A 16,465-nucleotide genomic window follows, 5' to 3' on the forward strand; every position below is an offset into this window, starting at 1 on the left:
CACCTTCTAGAGTTTAGCAGGAATGATGAATGTGGTAAGTCTGTATGTTGTAGGGGGTTCCGATTTATGGCAGCCTTAACATAGAAAACCATCTGTTTTTCCTGGTCCCAAGGTGGTTCTGTTTCAGGACAAATGTGCAGTCATTCTTGGTTTTAAAAATCTCTTCTCAGCTGGGTGCAGTGGCTCATGCCTGTAATCCCAGCACTTTGGGAGGCCGAGGTGGGCAGATCACCAGAGATCAGGAGTTCAAGACCAGCCTGGCCAACATGGTGAAACCCCATCTCTACTAAAAATACACACAAAAAAATTAGCTGGGCATGGTGGTGGGCGTCTGTATTCCCAGATACTTGGGGTTACAGTTGGGAGGCTGAGGCAGGAGAATTGCTTGAACCCAGGAGGCAGAGGTTGCAGTGAGCCTAGATCACGCCATTGCACTCCAGCCTGGGTGACAAGACTGGAAAAACAAAAACCTCTTCTCACACTCCCTAGCTGTGATACATCAGGCAAGTATCTTCACCTGTCTTACAGATGGAGATGGTTAAGGATTGCCAGAGTTGCAGTGCCTGGCCAGCTGCACTCCAGTGGCAGCTGCTTGGGGATAAGACTGGCCCAGTGACCAGTTGGGCTGTCATCTCAGACTAGGAGCCCTTGACACCAGCCAGCTGGGGGAGCCAAGGCCAGTGAATGTTTTTCTCCACTCCCAATCCCTGCTCTTCATTCCTGTTTCTGGGTCCCTACTTGAACACCTCCTGCTGTTTTTGGATGAAAGAATAAAGGGTCAGGCATCAAAGATGATGTCCCTCTGGGGACTGGGACCTGGGGTAGCAGGTGGAAGGGCCTTGTTTGATGTCTCCCTATCTCCTCCCTCACCCGCACTGGCTGGACTACTGCCCAGGACAGAAGAGAGGGGTTGGCTGAGTGGGGAGGAGGCGGAAGCAGTAGATTCCCAGCACAACTTTCTTCCTCCCACCCCCCAAACCTCCATCTGAAGAAGGCCTGATGAAGCTGTCAGGCTGCCTGCCTGATTCATCCCTTCCCTCTGGGCATAGCCACTGAGTCTGTTGGGCTGGGCTGATGCTTCTGAATACAAACTATGGCACTTGGAAGGCACTGCAGAGAAAGGGGGGACTTCAGGACTCCCATTCCATCACTCTTCAGTCTAGGTCATACCCTCCACAATCCCCAAGAGGCCTGTTCTGTCTCTTCTGATGGGACTCCTGGGTTCTGTGTTGCCCACCCTGCAAATCTGCATGCCAGGAAGCATGGGTGACCCGGCTGCTGGTACACCTTCATTTGGGTGCTAGCCTTGCTCCCTTCATTTGGTGCTGTTGAGATTGTCCTTGCCATGTTTGCTCCCAGCACAGGCACGCCCTGGCCCCAGGCTGTGGCTCTGATTCACTCTTACTGCCATGCTTTGTTCTCGTTTTTTGCTTCCACAGTAAGTCTGCACAAAGTACTGTCCTCACAGCTGAGCTTACCTGGTGATCTGTTCTTTTTTGTTGGTCACTACTTGTCCAGCTTTTTTTTTTTAGACTTTTGGAGACGGTGATTGACAACAGAACCTAGCAGCCAGGGCCGTGCTAGCCCCCCAGTCCCCTCCAGAGCCTGTGTCAGGCATATGACTGACTGCATCCTCTCCCCTCTCTCTCCTCTCTGCCCCAGATCAGTGGACCATCCCCTGCCCGGATCCTCTCTCTCCACAGACTATGGCAGCTGGCAGATGGTAACGGGCTGTGGCAGTATTCAGGAGCGGGCTGTCCTGCACACAGACTCCTCTCTCCCTTTCAGCTTCCCGGATGAGCTCCCTAGCAGTTGTCTGTAAGTGTCTTGCTTGAGAAGGCAGGATACTCCCCTGCCCATGTGAAAAGCTGGTGAGCAGTCAGGAGTGCTGGGTAGGAATGAGGCAGAGGCTGGCGCTTGGGAGCTGGCCTGGCCTCCTCCCCCTCCCCTCTCAGCTGCTGAACCTGAGGTATGAAGGAGGCCTGTGGCTGGTCAGGAAGTGCACTGGTTTGTGTGTTCACTCTGCAGCCTCTAAAAACCATCCACTGGTGTCTCAGGTGCACCCAGAGGGAAAGCTGCTGGACTGTAACTATAGAAGATTCTATTTCTGTATAAGCCTTTGCCTGACATGAGAATCGTTTGAAGGCAGAACAGTAGGATAGTGAAGGTAGGTGTATGGTGGAGGCCAGAGCCAGAGTGGTGCTGGGTTAGCCCAAAGCTGTGCTCCTGAGCAGAATCTAGGGTGACTTGCCGTCTCTACCCACCTTGTCTTCTGTTTTTGCCTCTGGGCAGGAATAAGAATTGGATGGGGATTCTAGATCCCACACCTACAAAACCCTGAGTTTCCAGCCCCTACAATGTGTCCACCTGACTGGAGCCGCTGCCTCTGGGGAAACCACCTGCCCCTGGCCTGTTCTGCCGCTTCATGGATGTCAGGCAGGAGAAAGCCTCCGGTGGCCGGGGGAGCAAGACCTGCTCCTCAGCTGTGGTGCCTGAGGGCCCCTCAGCAAGCCTTCCCTTCACCTCCATACCATGGGCTGGATGAATGGCACATGCTGGGGCCTCACCGCCAGCACCGCAATCCAGCTTATCCCCACCCATGTTGGTGGGTTGGAAGCAAGGTGCCTTGCGGAGTTGGGAAGGGAAAGGGGGCCCTAGATCCTAGCTGAGGGCAGTCAGGAGCCAGTCAGACCTTGAAATTCCAGGATGGCACAGGTCCTGGCCCTGCAGCTGTGAAGTCACCAAAGAGCTTCTGAGGTCACTGTGCCTGGCACAGCCTCCTCTGCGGCCAGCCCCTAGGCCAGAAACAAGATCTCTTCGATTTTTGAAGGTTAAATATAAAAAAATTGCAGGCCGGGTGTGGTGGCTTATGCCTGTAATCCCAGCACTTTGGGAGGCCGAGGCGGGCAGATCACCTAACGTCAGGAGTTCGAGACCAACCTGACCAACATGGAGAAACCCCGTCTCTACTAAAAATAAAAAATTAGCTGGGCGAGGTGGTGCATTCCTGTAATCCCAGCTACTCGAGAGGCTGAGGCAGGAGAATCGCTTGAACCCAGGAAGCGGAGGTTGTGGTGAGCCAAGATCGTGCCATTGCACTCCAGCCTGGGCAACAAGAGCGAACCTCTCAAAAAAAAAAAAAAAAAAAAAAATTGCACCTTTCTGTAGAGACTTCCTACTCCAGCCCCGTTTGCCCAAAAGCCGTCTCTGAAGGAAGCACAGATATCCCTGCTTGATAGCACCCCTCACTTACCTGGGGTCAGCCACTGAAACTGGCAACTCCAGCCCCAGATCACCCACCCTAGAACCTACTAAATTTAGGCCCCAGGCAGCACTGCAGGCTCCTAGCCAACCCTTTAGTTCTGGGAGGTTCTCAGAGGAGGGCTGGATTCTGTATGATCTCAAGGCCTCCAAGATTGTGGGATGCGGTCAGAGTTGATTCCTGTGAAGCCGTGTAGCATGTGGGTGCAGCACTTGGGCTTTGGTATCAGAGAAACTTAAGTCCAAATCCTAGCTGCTCTATTCACCAGCTGTATCTTCGAGTGTCAGCCTTGCCTTTTCTGAACCTGTTAGCTCATCTCTCAAGAAGGAGTGGCACTGCAGTACCTCCCTTGACTGGTATGTGTCCTTAAATGGATCACATAGCCTCTCGTTTTCTCGTCTCTCAGGAGGTTGTGGTCTCTGTCCCTTCCATCTCAGAAATGGGCAGCCCAGCCGTGGCGGGGGCTGGGGGGAGGGGGCAGGGCAGTGAGAATGCTCATGTATGGATCTTTGGATGTTCCCTGTGAGTGTAAACTAATTGGTCTCTTTCTCCTTCGTATGCTGTAAGGAGAAGCTAAGGCAAGCATGCATGGCCTTTGGCCTGTGTGAAATTAGAAAGTAAAAAGATCTTGGGCCATGCTTCTCCCCCAGGTACCAGGAGAGACTTCAAGATTGTTCATGGTAGTGCAGGAATCCAGTCTCAGCTCCATGTTCTTAGTGCTGCTGCAGGAGCAATTTGACTTTTCTTTGCCCAGAGCCTACTGCTTCCATCTCTCACGTTTCACTCCCACAGATCTGCTTTCCCTTGAGTCCTGTCTATCTCCGCACTTACTTACCTCAGGACTGTCATTTATCCTCAGACACCCCTCTGCTCCCACAAGCCCTGGGTACAAGTCATTGAGGCTTTGGGATTGGGTTCACTTCAGCTGCCTCTGACAGATTTCCAGGGAGGGACTGTCCAGGCATTGGTTTCTTGGGGGCGGATTTGGAGCAAGATTAGTAGGCATGGCTGGTCTTAGTATTTAGATGAGGGCTCTTCTCATGTAGGTCTGTGACCCCTAGAGAGGGCCCTCCAGGGACCCATCGGGGGAACACCATGTGAGTACTTGACCTTTGAGTCGAGTCCACGGGCCTCTTCTATTAAAGGCCCTTGGGGATGTCACACAGCCTCATGTGGAGTCACACTTTGATAAGCCTGAGTTGTGTGCACTTGTTTCCCTTCTTGACTTGTAATTTCAAGGTAAGGAAAGAAGAGGGGCTTTCATCTGTGATCAGAGCCTACAGAGGCCAAGAGAGGAATGGGGGATAGAATCAGAACACAGATCTTTCTGGAAAAGCAAGCACCCTTTCAGCTGTTTACCTGGGAACCACAGTGACGGAAAGTGTAGCTAAAGCCCTAGAGGTTTCCAGTGGGGAACCCTGCCCTCAACCCAGCAGACAGTGGGTTCTTCCAGGGCAGTAGCTTCCTCCTAAGATGCGACACGTCTACGCCTCAAGGCTGAGGCCTTTTTCTTTCCTTTTTTTTTTTTTTTTTTTTGAGACAGAGTCTCGCTCTGTCGCCCAGGCTGGAGTGCAGTGGCGCAATCTGGGCTCACTGCAAGCTCCGCCTCCTGGGTTTACGCCATTCTCCTGCCTCAGCCTCCCGAGTAGCTGGGACTACAGGCGCCCGCCACATCGCCCGGCTAGTTTTTTGTATTTTTTTTTTTTAGTAGAGACGGGGTTTCACTGTGTTAGCCAGGATGATCTCGATCTCCTGACCTCGTGATCCGCCCGTCTCGGCCTCCCAAAGTGCTGGGATTACAGGCTTGAGCCACCGCGCCCGGCCTCTTTTTTTTTTTTTTTTAAGACACAGTCTTACTCTGTTGCCCAGGCTGGAGTGCAGTGGTGCAATCTGGCTCACTGTAACCTCTGCCTCCGGGGATCAAGCAATTCTCCTGCCTTCAGCCTCCCAAATAGCTGGGATTACAGGCACATGCCACCATGCCTGGTTAATTTTTGTATTTTTTTTTTTTTTTTTTTTTTTTTGAGACTGAGTCTGGCTCTGTCGCCCAGGCTGGAGTGCAGTGGCCGGATCTCAGCTCACTGCAAGCTCCGCCTCCCGGGTTTACGCCATTCTCCTGCCTCAGCCTCCGGAGTAGCTGGGACCACAGGCGCCCGCCACCTCGCCCGGCTAGTTTTTTGTATTTTTTAGTAGAGACGGGGTTTCACCATGTTAGCCAGGATGGTCTCGATCTCCTGACCTTGTGATCCGCCCGTCTCAGCCTCCCAAAGTGCTGGGATTACAGGCTTGAGCCACCGTGCCCGGCTTAATTTTTGTATTTTTAGTACAGACGGTTTTGCCATGTTGGCCAGTCTGGTCTCGAACTCGACCTGCCTCGGCCTCCCAAAGTGCTGGGATTACAGGCGTAAGCCACCACACCCGGCCAAGGCTGAGGCCTTTCAACAGCTGTGGCCTGCTGCCAGATTTCAGGGGCCTCCTTACTGTTAGGTATAAAACTTCATGCCTCAGCTTGCCCTTCCCAAGGAGTGGAAGCAGAGAGCTGCTGGGGCAAATTCCCTCCTGCTTAGCTACCCTCCTTCCAAGTGATCGCAAAGAAAGTTATTTTCACAACAGGTCAGGTCAGGCCAGGCACAGTTGCTCACGCCTGTAATCCCAGCACTGTGGGAGGCCAAGGCAGGCAGATCAGTTGAATCCAGAAGTTTGAGACCAGCCTGGGCAACATGGTAAAACCCCATCATGGTGACATGTGCCTGTAGTCCCAGCTACTTGAGGGGCTGAGGCGGGAGGATGGCTTGAGCCCGGGAGGTTGAGGCTATAGTGAGCCCTGATTGTGCCACTGCACTCCAGCTTGGGCAATAGAGTGAGACCTTGTCTCAAGAAAAAAAAAAAAAAGGTTAGTGTCCCAGTAAAAGCTCCTGTTCTAGGTGGGAACAGTAGCCTGAGGGCTTTGAGAAATGATTTAAGGGAAAACAGGGCCAGATATCTGGGGCCTGAACCACAAGGATAGCATGGCCATAAGACAGACACTGGATTTGTCCAGTCAGAAGCACAAGGACAGGTGGTGTGGAGGGAGGATGCTGGGTCCTGTCCCAGGGTAATGTCTTTGTTCTTTCTCTTTCCCTCCCCATAGGCTTGCAGCCCTGAGTGATCGAGAGACTCGGCTGCAGGAGGTGCGCTCAGCCTTCTTGGCTGCGTACAGCAGCACGGTGGGGCTTCGGGCAGTAGCCCCCAGTCCCTCTGGTGCCATCGGGGGCCTGCTGGAGCAGTTTGCCCGTGGTGTCGGACTCCGGGGCATCAGCAGCAATGCCTTGTGAAGAAGCCAGCCCATGACAGTTTCCTGCTCCTCTCTCAGCTGAGCCCTTAGCAGAATCAAAGCCATGCCTGGCCAAAGGGGTACTTCCAGGTCAGGGGAAATTTCACTCCCCCATCTCCATCATGTACATGGCAGCCCCAAAGCTGAGCAAGGCCAAAGACAGGGTTTTCCGATCCCCAGCCTCTTGACTGGTGACCACCACCCCTTCTTGTCACTGTCTCCCACCCACCCCGTCTTTGCTGGGATTCCCATCAACTCTCAGAACTGTGTGGGGTTTCCCTGGGGCCTTGTGGAAGCCATGACTTCACAAAGACCCTACCTCTCAATTCTTGTTTCCTGGGGAGGAGGGATCACCTGCACTGAGAATGAGGCAGTTTGACACAGATCACAAAATAAAATCAAAGTCTTTTTAAACAGCCACTCGTGTCCTCATTTGGTTATTGTCTTTGTGGAGCTATTAGGAAGGTTATCATTGTCCTTTTTGCTGGACAAGGGGTGTTTAAGTGGAGGACAGGTGAAACAGGAAGAGAACTGGCGACAGGTGTACCTCTCCACTCGTGAGCCATGGTAGTCCTGCAGTGGGGACAATACTTAACACTGTTGAGAGTAGTGGTTCTCGGGCCTAAGCAGGTCCTAGTCACCTAGGGAGCCTGATTAGCTCTGCACATTCCCAGGGCTGCCTGAGTTTTAGCCTTTGGGTTGCTAAGGAAGTTGCCTGGGAATTAGGAGCTGGAGGATCTTCTTTTTTTTTTTTTTTTTTTTTTTTTTTGAGATGGAGTCTCACTGTCATCCAAGCTGGAGTGCAGTGGCACAATCTTGGCTCACTGCAACCCCTGCCTCCTGGGTTCAAGCGATCCTCCTGCCTCAGCCTCCCGAGTAGCTGCGTGAACATGCCACCGTCCCCAGCTAATTTTTGTATTTTTAGTAGAGATGGGGTTTCACCATGTTGGCCAGGCCAGTCTCAAACTCCTGAGCTCAAGTGATCTGCCTGCCTCGGCCTCCTAAAGTGCTGGGATTACAGGCATGAGCCACCGCACCCGACCAGGATCTTCATCTTTAACAAGTTCTGTAGGCAGCATGGTCCTGGTACAAGTGACCTACAGCCCTTACCTTGAGGCCTGCCTATGGAGGAGGGACTGGCTTCTGAAGCTTTGGAGATAGCAATTGGTGTGCATGTGGTGGGGGAGAGCCTGGCTGACCACCACTCTCTTCTACAGTGTGGCCTACAGTAGATTGCATCATGAGAGTGTGTCCACATCTGTAATGCCATGAAAGTTGTGAGGGTTTAAAGGCATGGGCAGACAGCTTTGCACGGTGCTTAACAGCCACCATTTACTGTCATCAATGTGAATACCCAGAGGACAAATCATAAATACCAGTGAATATTGAGCACTTGCTGTGTGCTAAGTGCTTTCCTTGGGTTATCTCAGTAAAATTTTACAGCACCTAAAGTAGCTGCTGTTAAGGGCCTTTCTAACGGTCTTTCATGGTCAAGCCACAGAGATGTTGAGTAACTTGTCCAAGGTCACACAGCTAATAAGAGACGTACTTTTCCTATTCAGAGACCTAGGCAGGCTGGGAATGGGAAAGGGCAGAAACACTAAGGGAGTGGCTCAGTAAGAGGCAACAATTTCAACGCCCACCAGGTGCCCCAAATGCTTCAGCATCATGGACAACTCTAGGGGGCTTGGGTTTCCACCCCAGAGAGTTGGCAGGGTGGACTCTACTAAGGTGTGGATTGGAGTTGGGGGTCGGGGTGAGGTTCCCCGCTGGCTCCAGGCTGCTCCAATGGGGCGGGGGCCGCCCGCAGGGCCGGGCGGGGCTGTACTGCCATCTGGAGCCGCTGCCGCCGGCGGCCACTGTCAGGGCACGAGCGGCGGGAGCGCACGCAGGGCTGGAGGGAGTGCAGCCGCCGCCGCCGCCGCCGCCACCGCCACCGCGGCACATGGGCCGGCCCCGCCGCTGCCGTCGCCCCTAGCCCCAGCAGCCCTGGTCTCGCAGCCTCCTGCGGCTCGGGTCGCCCGACCAGCCATGTCTCTCGGCGGAGCCTCCGAGCGCAGCGTCCCGGCCACCAAGATTGAAATTACCGTGTCCTGCCGGTGAGCGAGCCGTGCTGGGGAGGGCTTAGGCACTGGCACTGCCCCAGCCCCAGCCAGACGCGGGGCTCAGCCCGGGCAGGGGCTAGACCCCCAGGGGAGAGGCGAAATTGGCTGGAAAATCACAACTGATGACAGGGGAGTTGCTGGTGGGATCGAGAAGGTGGGGGGGGGTCTTCTTGGGCAGCCCCACCCTGAAAAAAGGGCTCAGCCTGCGGGTTCAGGGGGTGGGTTGCAGGTATCCGGTAGGAGCTCGGCCCCAAGAGGACAAAGTTCTGGGGCAAGCCCTCTTTCCTGGGCCCTTGGAGACAGTGTGGGTGCGTTCGCGTCCAGTCCGCAGAGCCACGGTTCCTGGACAGCGATTTCCGGTGCTGTCCAGAGTGCTGACAGCGCGGACCCCAGCTGGGGGTAGTCATGGGGGACAGAGGTTTGATGCGGGCCCCATACCTCCCCTCAGTGCCCGGCTCAGAGCTGACTCGAAGCGGGCGGGCTTCAGGATGATCCACTCTGTCTGTCTGTTGCTTTTCTCTAGGAACCTGCTAGACCTTGATACCTTCTCCAAGTCCGACCCCAGTAGGCGGCTCCAGGACCGGGAGGGGGAACTTGGGGTCTGGGCGCGACTCAGGGGCGGGTGGAGTCGGGGCCAGGGGTGCAAGCCGACCTCACGTCCTTCCCTCCCCGCCCCCACCTGCAGTGGTGGTGCTTTACACGCAGAGCCGGGCCAGCCAGGAGTGGCGGGAGGTGAGTCCCAGAGCCCCCTCCCGGCCCAGGGCGTCGCCCGGGAATCCCCTGGGCGTCTGCACGTCCCACGCTGACCCTCCATCCCCCTACCCAGTTCGGACGGACCGAGGTGATCGATAACACGCTGAACCCAGACTTCGTGCGCAAATTCGTCCTCGACTATTTCTTTGAGGAAAAGCAAAATCTGCGCTTCGATGTGTGAGGCCCCGCCTGGAATTCTGGCTTGGCCCGCCCCCGACCTGGATCCGCCCGGAATTCTGGCTGGCCCCACCCCCGCCTCGCCTCCCGGCCTGGTTCTTCCCGCAGGCCTCCCTCCCATTCTGAATGGCCCCCTCTAGCCTGAGTCCTGCCCTTCTGTGAGATGCGGTCCAGTTCCGTCCCCCGCTCTGGCCCCGCCCACAACTCTGCTCCTATCGCAGCTCCACCTCAGGCCCGACCCCTTCCAGACAACCCTGCCCCCAGCAGCCCCTGATTTGGCCTCGGCCCAGGCTTGACCCTTTTACTCCTCGGCCCACCCTGACTCCTCCCCCAAAGGAGACCAAAGCTGAATTCGGGTCCACAGCCACCCATCCCGCCACCCAAAATTTTCACCAAGACTCGGTGCCCGACCCCCTTCCACACTCTCCCCCACCCAGCCCCACCCCACACCGGTTCCACTCTTTTCCTAGGTACAACGTGGACTCCAAAACCAACATCTCCAAACCGGTGAGCAAACGTTTACTCGAGGGTTGGCAGAGCGCAAAGGATGCACTTAGATGTGTTCAACGACTCTTGGAACTCCTCCTAACCCTCGACCCAGACCCCATCTTCTTCAGGCCCCCAACCCACCCTCCTGGTCCCTCTCCTCTTGCCTGAGTGTCCTGCCTGTGCCCCCTACTCACTGTTCCTCTTCCTTCTTGGCTGCCACTACTGGGAACTGCAGAAGGTGAGACTGAATGGGGCTGGGCAGAGGCTGGGGGTGGGGGTGGTGTTGTGGAGAACAAGCTTGGACTGATGACCCACTATGAGACAGAGATTGCTCGCAGACCCCTTCTTTCACACCCCCTCCAATAAAGCCCATGCAGGGTGGTGGCTCCTGCACCACTCACTTGCCTGGGAACTGCCCTGGTCCTCCTGTGCAGGAGCATCACTGGGGCTGAGCTGGGACTCAGCACTCAAGAGCTTCTGGTCTCGCTGACTCCTTGTCCTGCATAGGATTTCCTGGGACAAGCATTCCTGGCCCTGGGAGAGGTGATCGGAGGCCAGGGCAGCCGAGTAGAAAGAACCCTCACGTAAGTTGAATGGGAAGGGGTGTGGGAGTGGGGTGGGGGCTTCCAAATTCTCTGTCCCAAGGATGCCACTGACTGATAGCAGTGGAGGCTGGGGTTGCCCCTGGTCAGGAGCCTGCACTGGCTCCCATCACCCTCGTAGAAAAGTCCAATTTCCAGTGCTCTGCCCGAGTCACTCTCAGGCCTCATATGTCTTTTCCTTCTTTCTCTCTCTCTTCTCTCTCTCTCCCCCCTCACTCTTTTTCTAAATCTGATTCAACCTTTAAGGTCCACTTCCAAGCCCCTCTCCACAGGGAAGCTCCCCCGGAATAAATCAAATCCTCAGGAATTTCCATTACATCCACTCACTAAATATGCATTAGCATGTTTTATATCCCACACCCTGCTCTAGGTACCAGGGCTTCATTCATTCCACAAACACTATGTATACATACCCTATGTCAGCCACTGGTAAAGGGGATTAGCTTGCAATGGTAAACAAAACAAAGGTTCTTGTCCTCAGGGGGCTGATACTCTGGTTGTGGGGGTACAAAATAGACATAAGTAAATTACATACTAGATTAGACAATATTAAGTGCTATGGGGAAAGAGACAAAGTAGAGCAGAATAAGGGGAACTGGCAATGCTGGGTGAGTGGGAGGTGCAGGATTCAACAGTGCAGTTGAGCAGGCCTCATGGACAGGTAACTGTGGAGCAACAACCTGAGGGAGGTGAGGGAGTCAATGGTACAGACATGTGGAGGAAGAATGTTCCAGGCAGAGGAGACTGCCAGTGCAAAAGCCTGGCACATTCAAAGTACAGCAAGGAGGCCAGTGTGACTGGAGCCAGGTGACTGGGAGGCAGGAGGAAGTGAGGTTGAAGAGCTAACAGGGCCTTGCAGCAGACTTCCACCTTTCCTCTGAAACGGGAGTCACTAGAGGGTTCTGAGCAGAGGAGTGACATGATATGGCTGCTTGCAAAAGATGGTGCTAGCTATGGGGTTAAGAAAAAACCTTGGGGACCAGGCGCGGTGGCTCATGCCTGTAATTCTAGCACTTTGGGAGGCCGAGGCAGGTGGATCATGAGGTCAGGAGATAGAGACCATCCTGGCTAACACGGTGAAACCCTGTCTCTACTAAAAATACAAAAAATTAGCCAGGCGTGGTAGCGGGTGCCTGTAGTCCCAGCTGCTCGGGAGGCTGAGGAAGGAAAATGGCATGAACTCAGGAGGCAGGGCTTGCAGTGAGCCGAGATTGCACCAGCCTGGGCGACAGAGCGAGACTCCGTCTCGAAAAAAAATTAAAAAATAAAAAAATGAAAAAAAAAGAATAAACCTTGGGTGGCCAAAGGTAGAAGCAGAGAGCCAATGAGAAGACTCTGACAGTAATCCAGGCTGCTACCAGTGAAGGAGGGGAGAAGTGGTCAGATTCGGGATATATTTTAAAGGTGGAGCTAACAGGTTCCTGACAGATTGAATATGAATGTGAGAGGAAAAGAGGAGTTGAGGACAATACCAAGGTCTTTGGCTTGAACAACAGGAAAAATGGAATTGACACCAACTGAGATAGTAGGGAAAAAAAAAAACAAAGGAGAGCCAAGCATGGTGGTGCACACCTGTAGTCCCAGCTACTCAGGAGGCTGAGGTGGGAAGATCACTTGAGCCCAGAAGTTTAAACTCCTGGGCTCAAGCCTGGGTGACACCCCAAGCTGGGTAACAGAGTGAGACTCTGTCTGTGGACGAAAAGACAAAAAAACAAAACAAAACAAAAAATGTGAAGGAGAAGCAAGTTGGAGGAGGAATTCAATCAAGAGTTCCATCTGACATGTTGAATTTTATGTTTTATAAATATATAAAATGTTAGACATCCAAGTGGAGGTATCAAATGAGTCTTGGATGTTGGTTTTGTTGTTGTTTTTTCAAGACAGGCTCTCACTTTGTAGCCCAGGCTGGAGGGCAATGATAGCTCACTTCAGCGTCAAGTTCCTTGGCTCAAGGAATACTCCCACTCAACCTTCCAAGAAGTCAAGTAGCTGGAACTACAGGTGGATGCCAGCAGGCCCAGCTAATTTTAAAATTATTTTTTGTGCCGGGTGCAGTGGCTCAAGCCTCTAATCTCAGCACTTTGGGAGGCCGAGACGGGCGGATCACGAGGTCAGGAGATCGAGACCATCCTGGCTAACACCATGAAACCCCACCTCTACTAAAAAATACAAAAAACTAGCCGGGCGAGGTGGCGGGCGCCTGTAGTCCCAGCTACTCGGGAGGCTGAGGCAAGAGAATGGCGTAAACCCGGGAGGCGGAGCTTGCAGTGAGCTGAGATCTGGCCACTGCACTCCAGCCTGGGTGACAGAGCGAGACTCCGTCTCACAAAAAATAAATAAATAAATAAATAAATAAATAAATAAATAAATAAATAAATAAAATTATTTTTTGTAGAGACAGGGGGCCTCGTTGTGTTTTTCAGGCTGGTCTTGAACTCCTGACATCAAGTAGTCCTCCTGCCTTGGCCTCCCAAAGTGCTGGGATTACAGGCATGAGCCACTGAGCCCGGCCTTAGATGTTAACTTTAAAGCAATGCTATTAGATGAGATCACCAAAGGAGGGGAGGAAGGACTGGCGAAAAAGAAAGAGGGAGACGAGAGAGAGAGAACCAAAGGCCGAGGCTCCACAAATTGGACCTAAAAAAGAAGACTGAGAAGGAGCAATTAATGAAGTAGGAGGAGAACCAAGAGAGGGTGATGTCATCGAAGCAAAGAGAAGGGTTATCAAGAAGAGAGTTACCAACCACGTCAAATGCTGCTGCAGCTCAAGTAAGATGAGTATTGGGAATTGGCCATTGCATTTAGCAAGGTGAAAATCCCTGTTGACTCTTACAAGCATAGTTTTAAAGAAGAGGTGGAGGTGAAGAGGCTGGAAGACGGAGGGAGTCAAGGCATCTGTCAAGGAGTTTTACAGCAAAAGGGAGAAGAGAAAAGATGTGTGACCAGGCACGGTGGCTCACACCTGTAATCCCAGCACTTTGGGAGGCTGAGGTGGGTGGCTCACTTGAGGTCCAGAGTTCCAGACCAGCCTGGCCAACATGGTGAAATCTCTACTAAAAATACAAAAAAATGGCCGGGCGCGGTGGCTCAAGCCTGTAATCCCAGCACTTTGGGAGGCCGAGATGGGCGGATCACAAGGTCAGGAGATCAAGACCATCCTGGCTAACACAGTGAAACCCCGTCTCTACTAAAAAATACAAAAAACTAGCCGGGCAAGGTGGTGGGCGCCTGTAGTCCAGCTACTCGGGAGGCTGAGGCAGGAGAACGGCAAGAACCCGGGAGGCAGAGCTTGCAGTGAGCTGAGATCCGGCCACTGCACTCCAGCCTGGGCGACAGAGCGAGACTCCGTCTCAAAAAAAAAACCAAAAACAAAACAAAACAAACAAACAAACAAAAATTAGCTGGGAGTGGTGGCGCATGCTTGTCATCCCAGCTACTCAGAAGGCTGAAGTAGAAAAATCGCCTGAACCAGGGAGGCAGAGGTTGCAGTGAGCCGAGATCATGCTACTGCACTCCAGCCTGGGCAACAGAGGGAGACTCTGTCGCAAAAAAAAAAAAGAAGAGAAGGGAGAGGAGAGGAGATGAGAGGAGGGGAGGGGAGGGGAGAGGAGAGGAGAGAAGGAGATGTGGCTGAAGCAGGAAGAGAGGTCAAGAATACGTTTTTATATTTATATATATATATATATATTTTTTTTTTTTTTTTTTTTTTTTTTGAGACGGAGTCTCACTCTGTCACCCAGGCTGGAGTGCAGTGGTGTGATCTCGGCTCACTACAAACCTCTGCCACCCTGGTTTAAGTGATTCTCCTGCCTCAGCCTCCCGAGTAGCTTGGATTATAGGTGCCTGCCACCGCGCCCGGCTAATTTTTGTAGTTTTTTAGTAGAGATGGGGTTTCGCCATCTTGGCCACGCTGGTCTTGAACGCCTTACCCCGTGATCCACCCACCTCCGCCTCCCAAAGTGCTGGGATTACAGACGTGAGCCACCACGCCTGGCCAAGTTTATAATTTTTTAACACGAGGCTGGGCGTGGTGGCTCACACCTGTAATCCGAGCACTTCAGGAGGCTGAGGCCTCCTAAAGGTGAAGGCAGGTGGATCACCCGAGGTCAGGAGTTCAAGACCAGCCTGGCCAACATGGTGAAACCCTGTCTCTACTAAAAATACAAAAATTAACTGGGTGTGGTGGAGCGTGCCTGTAATCCCAGCTACTAGGGAGGATGAGGCAGGAGAATCGCTCGAACTCAGGGGGCAGAGGTTGCAGTGAGCCAAGATCACACCATTGCACTCCAGCCTGGGTGACAGAGCGAGACTCCATCTCAAAAAAAAAAAAAAAAGAAAAAAAAATTTAACATGAGATAAATTATACCACATTGGCTGGGCGTAGTATAATCCCAGCTACTCTGGAGGCTGAGGTGAGAGGATCACTTGAGCCCGGGAGTTCAGGACCAGCCTGGGCAACATAGTGAGGCTCCATCTCTACAGAAAAAAAAAAAAAAAAGGAAAATTATACTATATTTACACATTGATGGGAATGACCAAGTAGAAACTGAAAAGTTGATGTAATAAAAAGAGGTGAGCATTACTGAAGTGATGTTCCTGTGCAGACAAGACAGTATGAAATATAGTACACAGTGGAGGGATAAATAGGCACAAGGACAGTTCATTTATAGCAACGGTAGGAGTCACACTTGTGTGGGTGAAGATACTGGTGGCAGGGTAGGTGTGGTGGTGGGTGGACATTCTCTTCTGGTTGCTTCAATTTTGTTCAGTGAGTAGGAAACAAGGTCATTGGCTGAGAATGCGGATGGGGAGGAGGCTTTAAGGGTTGAGGAGAGAGAAGGAGTGAAACTGCCATCTACCAGAACTACCATCTACCAGAGAGTGAAGGGCCTTGGGACGTATAGTATGACTCCAAGGCAACAATAAGGACCCTCTTGAGGTCTGCAGTCATGCATTTGAAAAGAGACAAGTTCGCATAATTGTGTTTTTGTCTGGCCATGTTCAGTTTCACAGGTACAGTATGGGTTAGGCAGAGTTAGGCTTAACTAGAGCTGTGGTTCTGCCAAATAAATATATCGAAAGTGAGAGAAAAGGCTGGGCCAGTGGCTCACACCTGTAATCGAAGCACTTTGGGAGGCTGAGGCAGGAGGATCTCTTGAGGCCAGGAGTTCAACACCAGTCTGGGTAACATAGCCAGACCTTGTCTCTAAAAAAGTAAAAATTTAAACATTAGCCAGGTGTAGTGATGTGCACCTGTAGTCTCAGCTACTTGAGAGGCTGATGTGGGAGGATCTCGAGTCCAGGAATTTGAGGCTTCAGTGAGCTATGACCGTGCCACTGTACTCCAGCCTGGGTAACAGAGTGAGACCCCAACTCTTAAAAAATAAAAGTGAGGCCGGGCGCGGTGGCTCAAGCCTGTAATCCCAGCACTTTGGGAGGCCGAGACGGGCGGATCACGACGTCAGGAGATCGAGACCATCCTGGCTAACACCGTGAAACCCCGTCTCTACTAAAAATACAAAAAACTAGCCGGGCGAGGTGGCGGGCGCCTGTAGTCCCAGCTACTCGGGAGGCTGAGGCAGGAGAATGGCGTAAACCCGGGAGGCGGAGCTTGCAGTGAGCTGAGATCCGGCCACTGCACTCCAGCCCGGGCTACAGAGCAAGACTCCGTCTCAAAAAAAATAAAAATAAAAATAAATAAATAAAAGTGAGAGAAGGAAAAAAGAGACAGCATGCAAGCGAATGATTATTATAATCACTGACT

The 16,465-nt window shown here is 52.6% G+C and overlaps 2 protein-coding genes across 35 annotated transcripts in view; both read left to right on the forward strand.

The window, feature by feature from the left end:
• The window catches only part of MTMR14 (myotubularin related protein 14), a 54,729-nt gene extending 47,734 nt beyond the window's left edge, over positions 1 to 6,995 (forward strand). For 4 of the 31 annotated variants that reach the window (XM_005547720.4, XM_005547723.4, XM_065538926.1 and 1 more), the window contains one exon: positions 6,393 to 6,995. In XM_005547720.4, the coding sequence (XP_005547777.1) occupies positions 6,393 to 6,576 (184 nt within the window). In that variant the 3' untranslated portion in view covers positions 6,577 to 6,995. Of the gene's footprint in view, positions 1 to 528; positions 677 to 1,662; positions 1,819 to 2,028; positions 2,622 to 6,392 lie in introns of all 31 variants that reach the window. The other 27 variants (XR_012431418.1, XR_012431428.1, XR_012431433.1 and 24 more) reach the window with 15 other exon arrangements.
• A 1,438-nt stretch (positions 6,996 to 8,433) lies between these two features.
• CPNE9 (copine family member 9) overlaps positions 8,434 to 16,465 on the forward strand; it is a 28,160-nt gene continuing 20,128 nt past the window's right edge. For 3 of the 4 annotated variants that reach the window (XM_065538919.2, XM_065538920.2, XM_074032856.1), the window contains exons 1-6: positions 8,434 to 8,674; positions 9,204 to 9,244; positions 9,366 to 9,412; positions 9,507 to 9,610; positions 10,081 to 10,117; positions 10,607 to 10,683. In XM_065538919.2, coding sequence (XP_065394991.1) covers positions 8,607 to 8,674; positions 9,204 to 9,244; positions 9,366 to 9,412; positions 9,507 to 9,610; positions 10,081 to 10,117; positions 10,607 to 10,683 — 374 coding nt within the window. In that variant the 5' untranslated portion in view covers positions 8,434 to 8,606. Of the gene's footprint in view, positions 8,675 to 9,203; positions 9,245 to 9,365; positions 9,413 to 9,504; positions 9,611 to 10,080; positions 10,118 to 10,606; positions 10,684 to 16,465 lie in introns of those variants that run through there. The other variant, XM_074032857.1, reaches the window with a different exon arrangement.

Source organism: Macaca fascicularis, chromosome 2 (genome assembly GCF_037993035.2).
Source record: "Macaca fascicularis isolate 582-1 chromosome 2, T2T-MFA8v1.1".
NCBI lineage: Eukaryota > Metazoa > Chordata > Mammalia > Primates > Cercopithecidae > Macaca > Macaca fascicularis.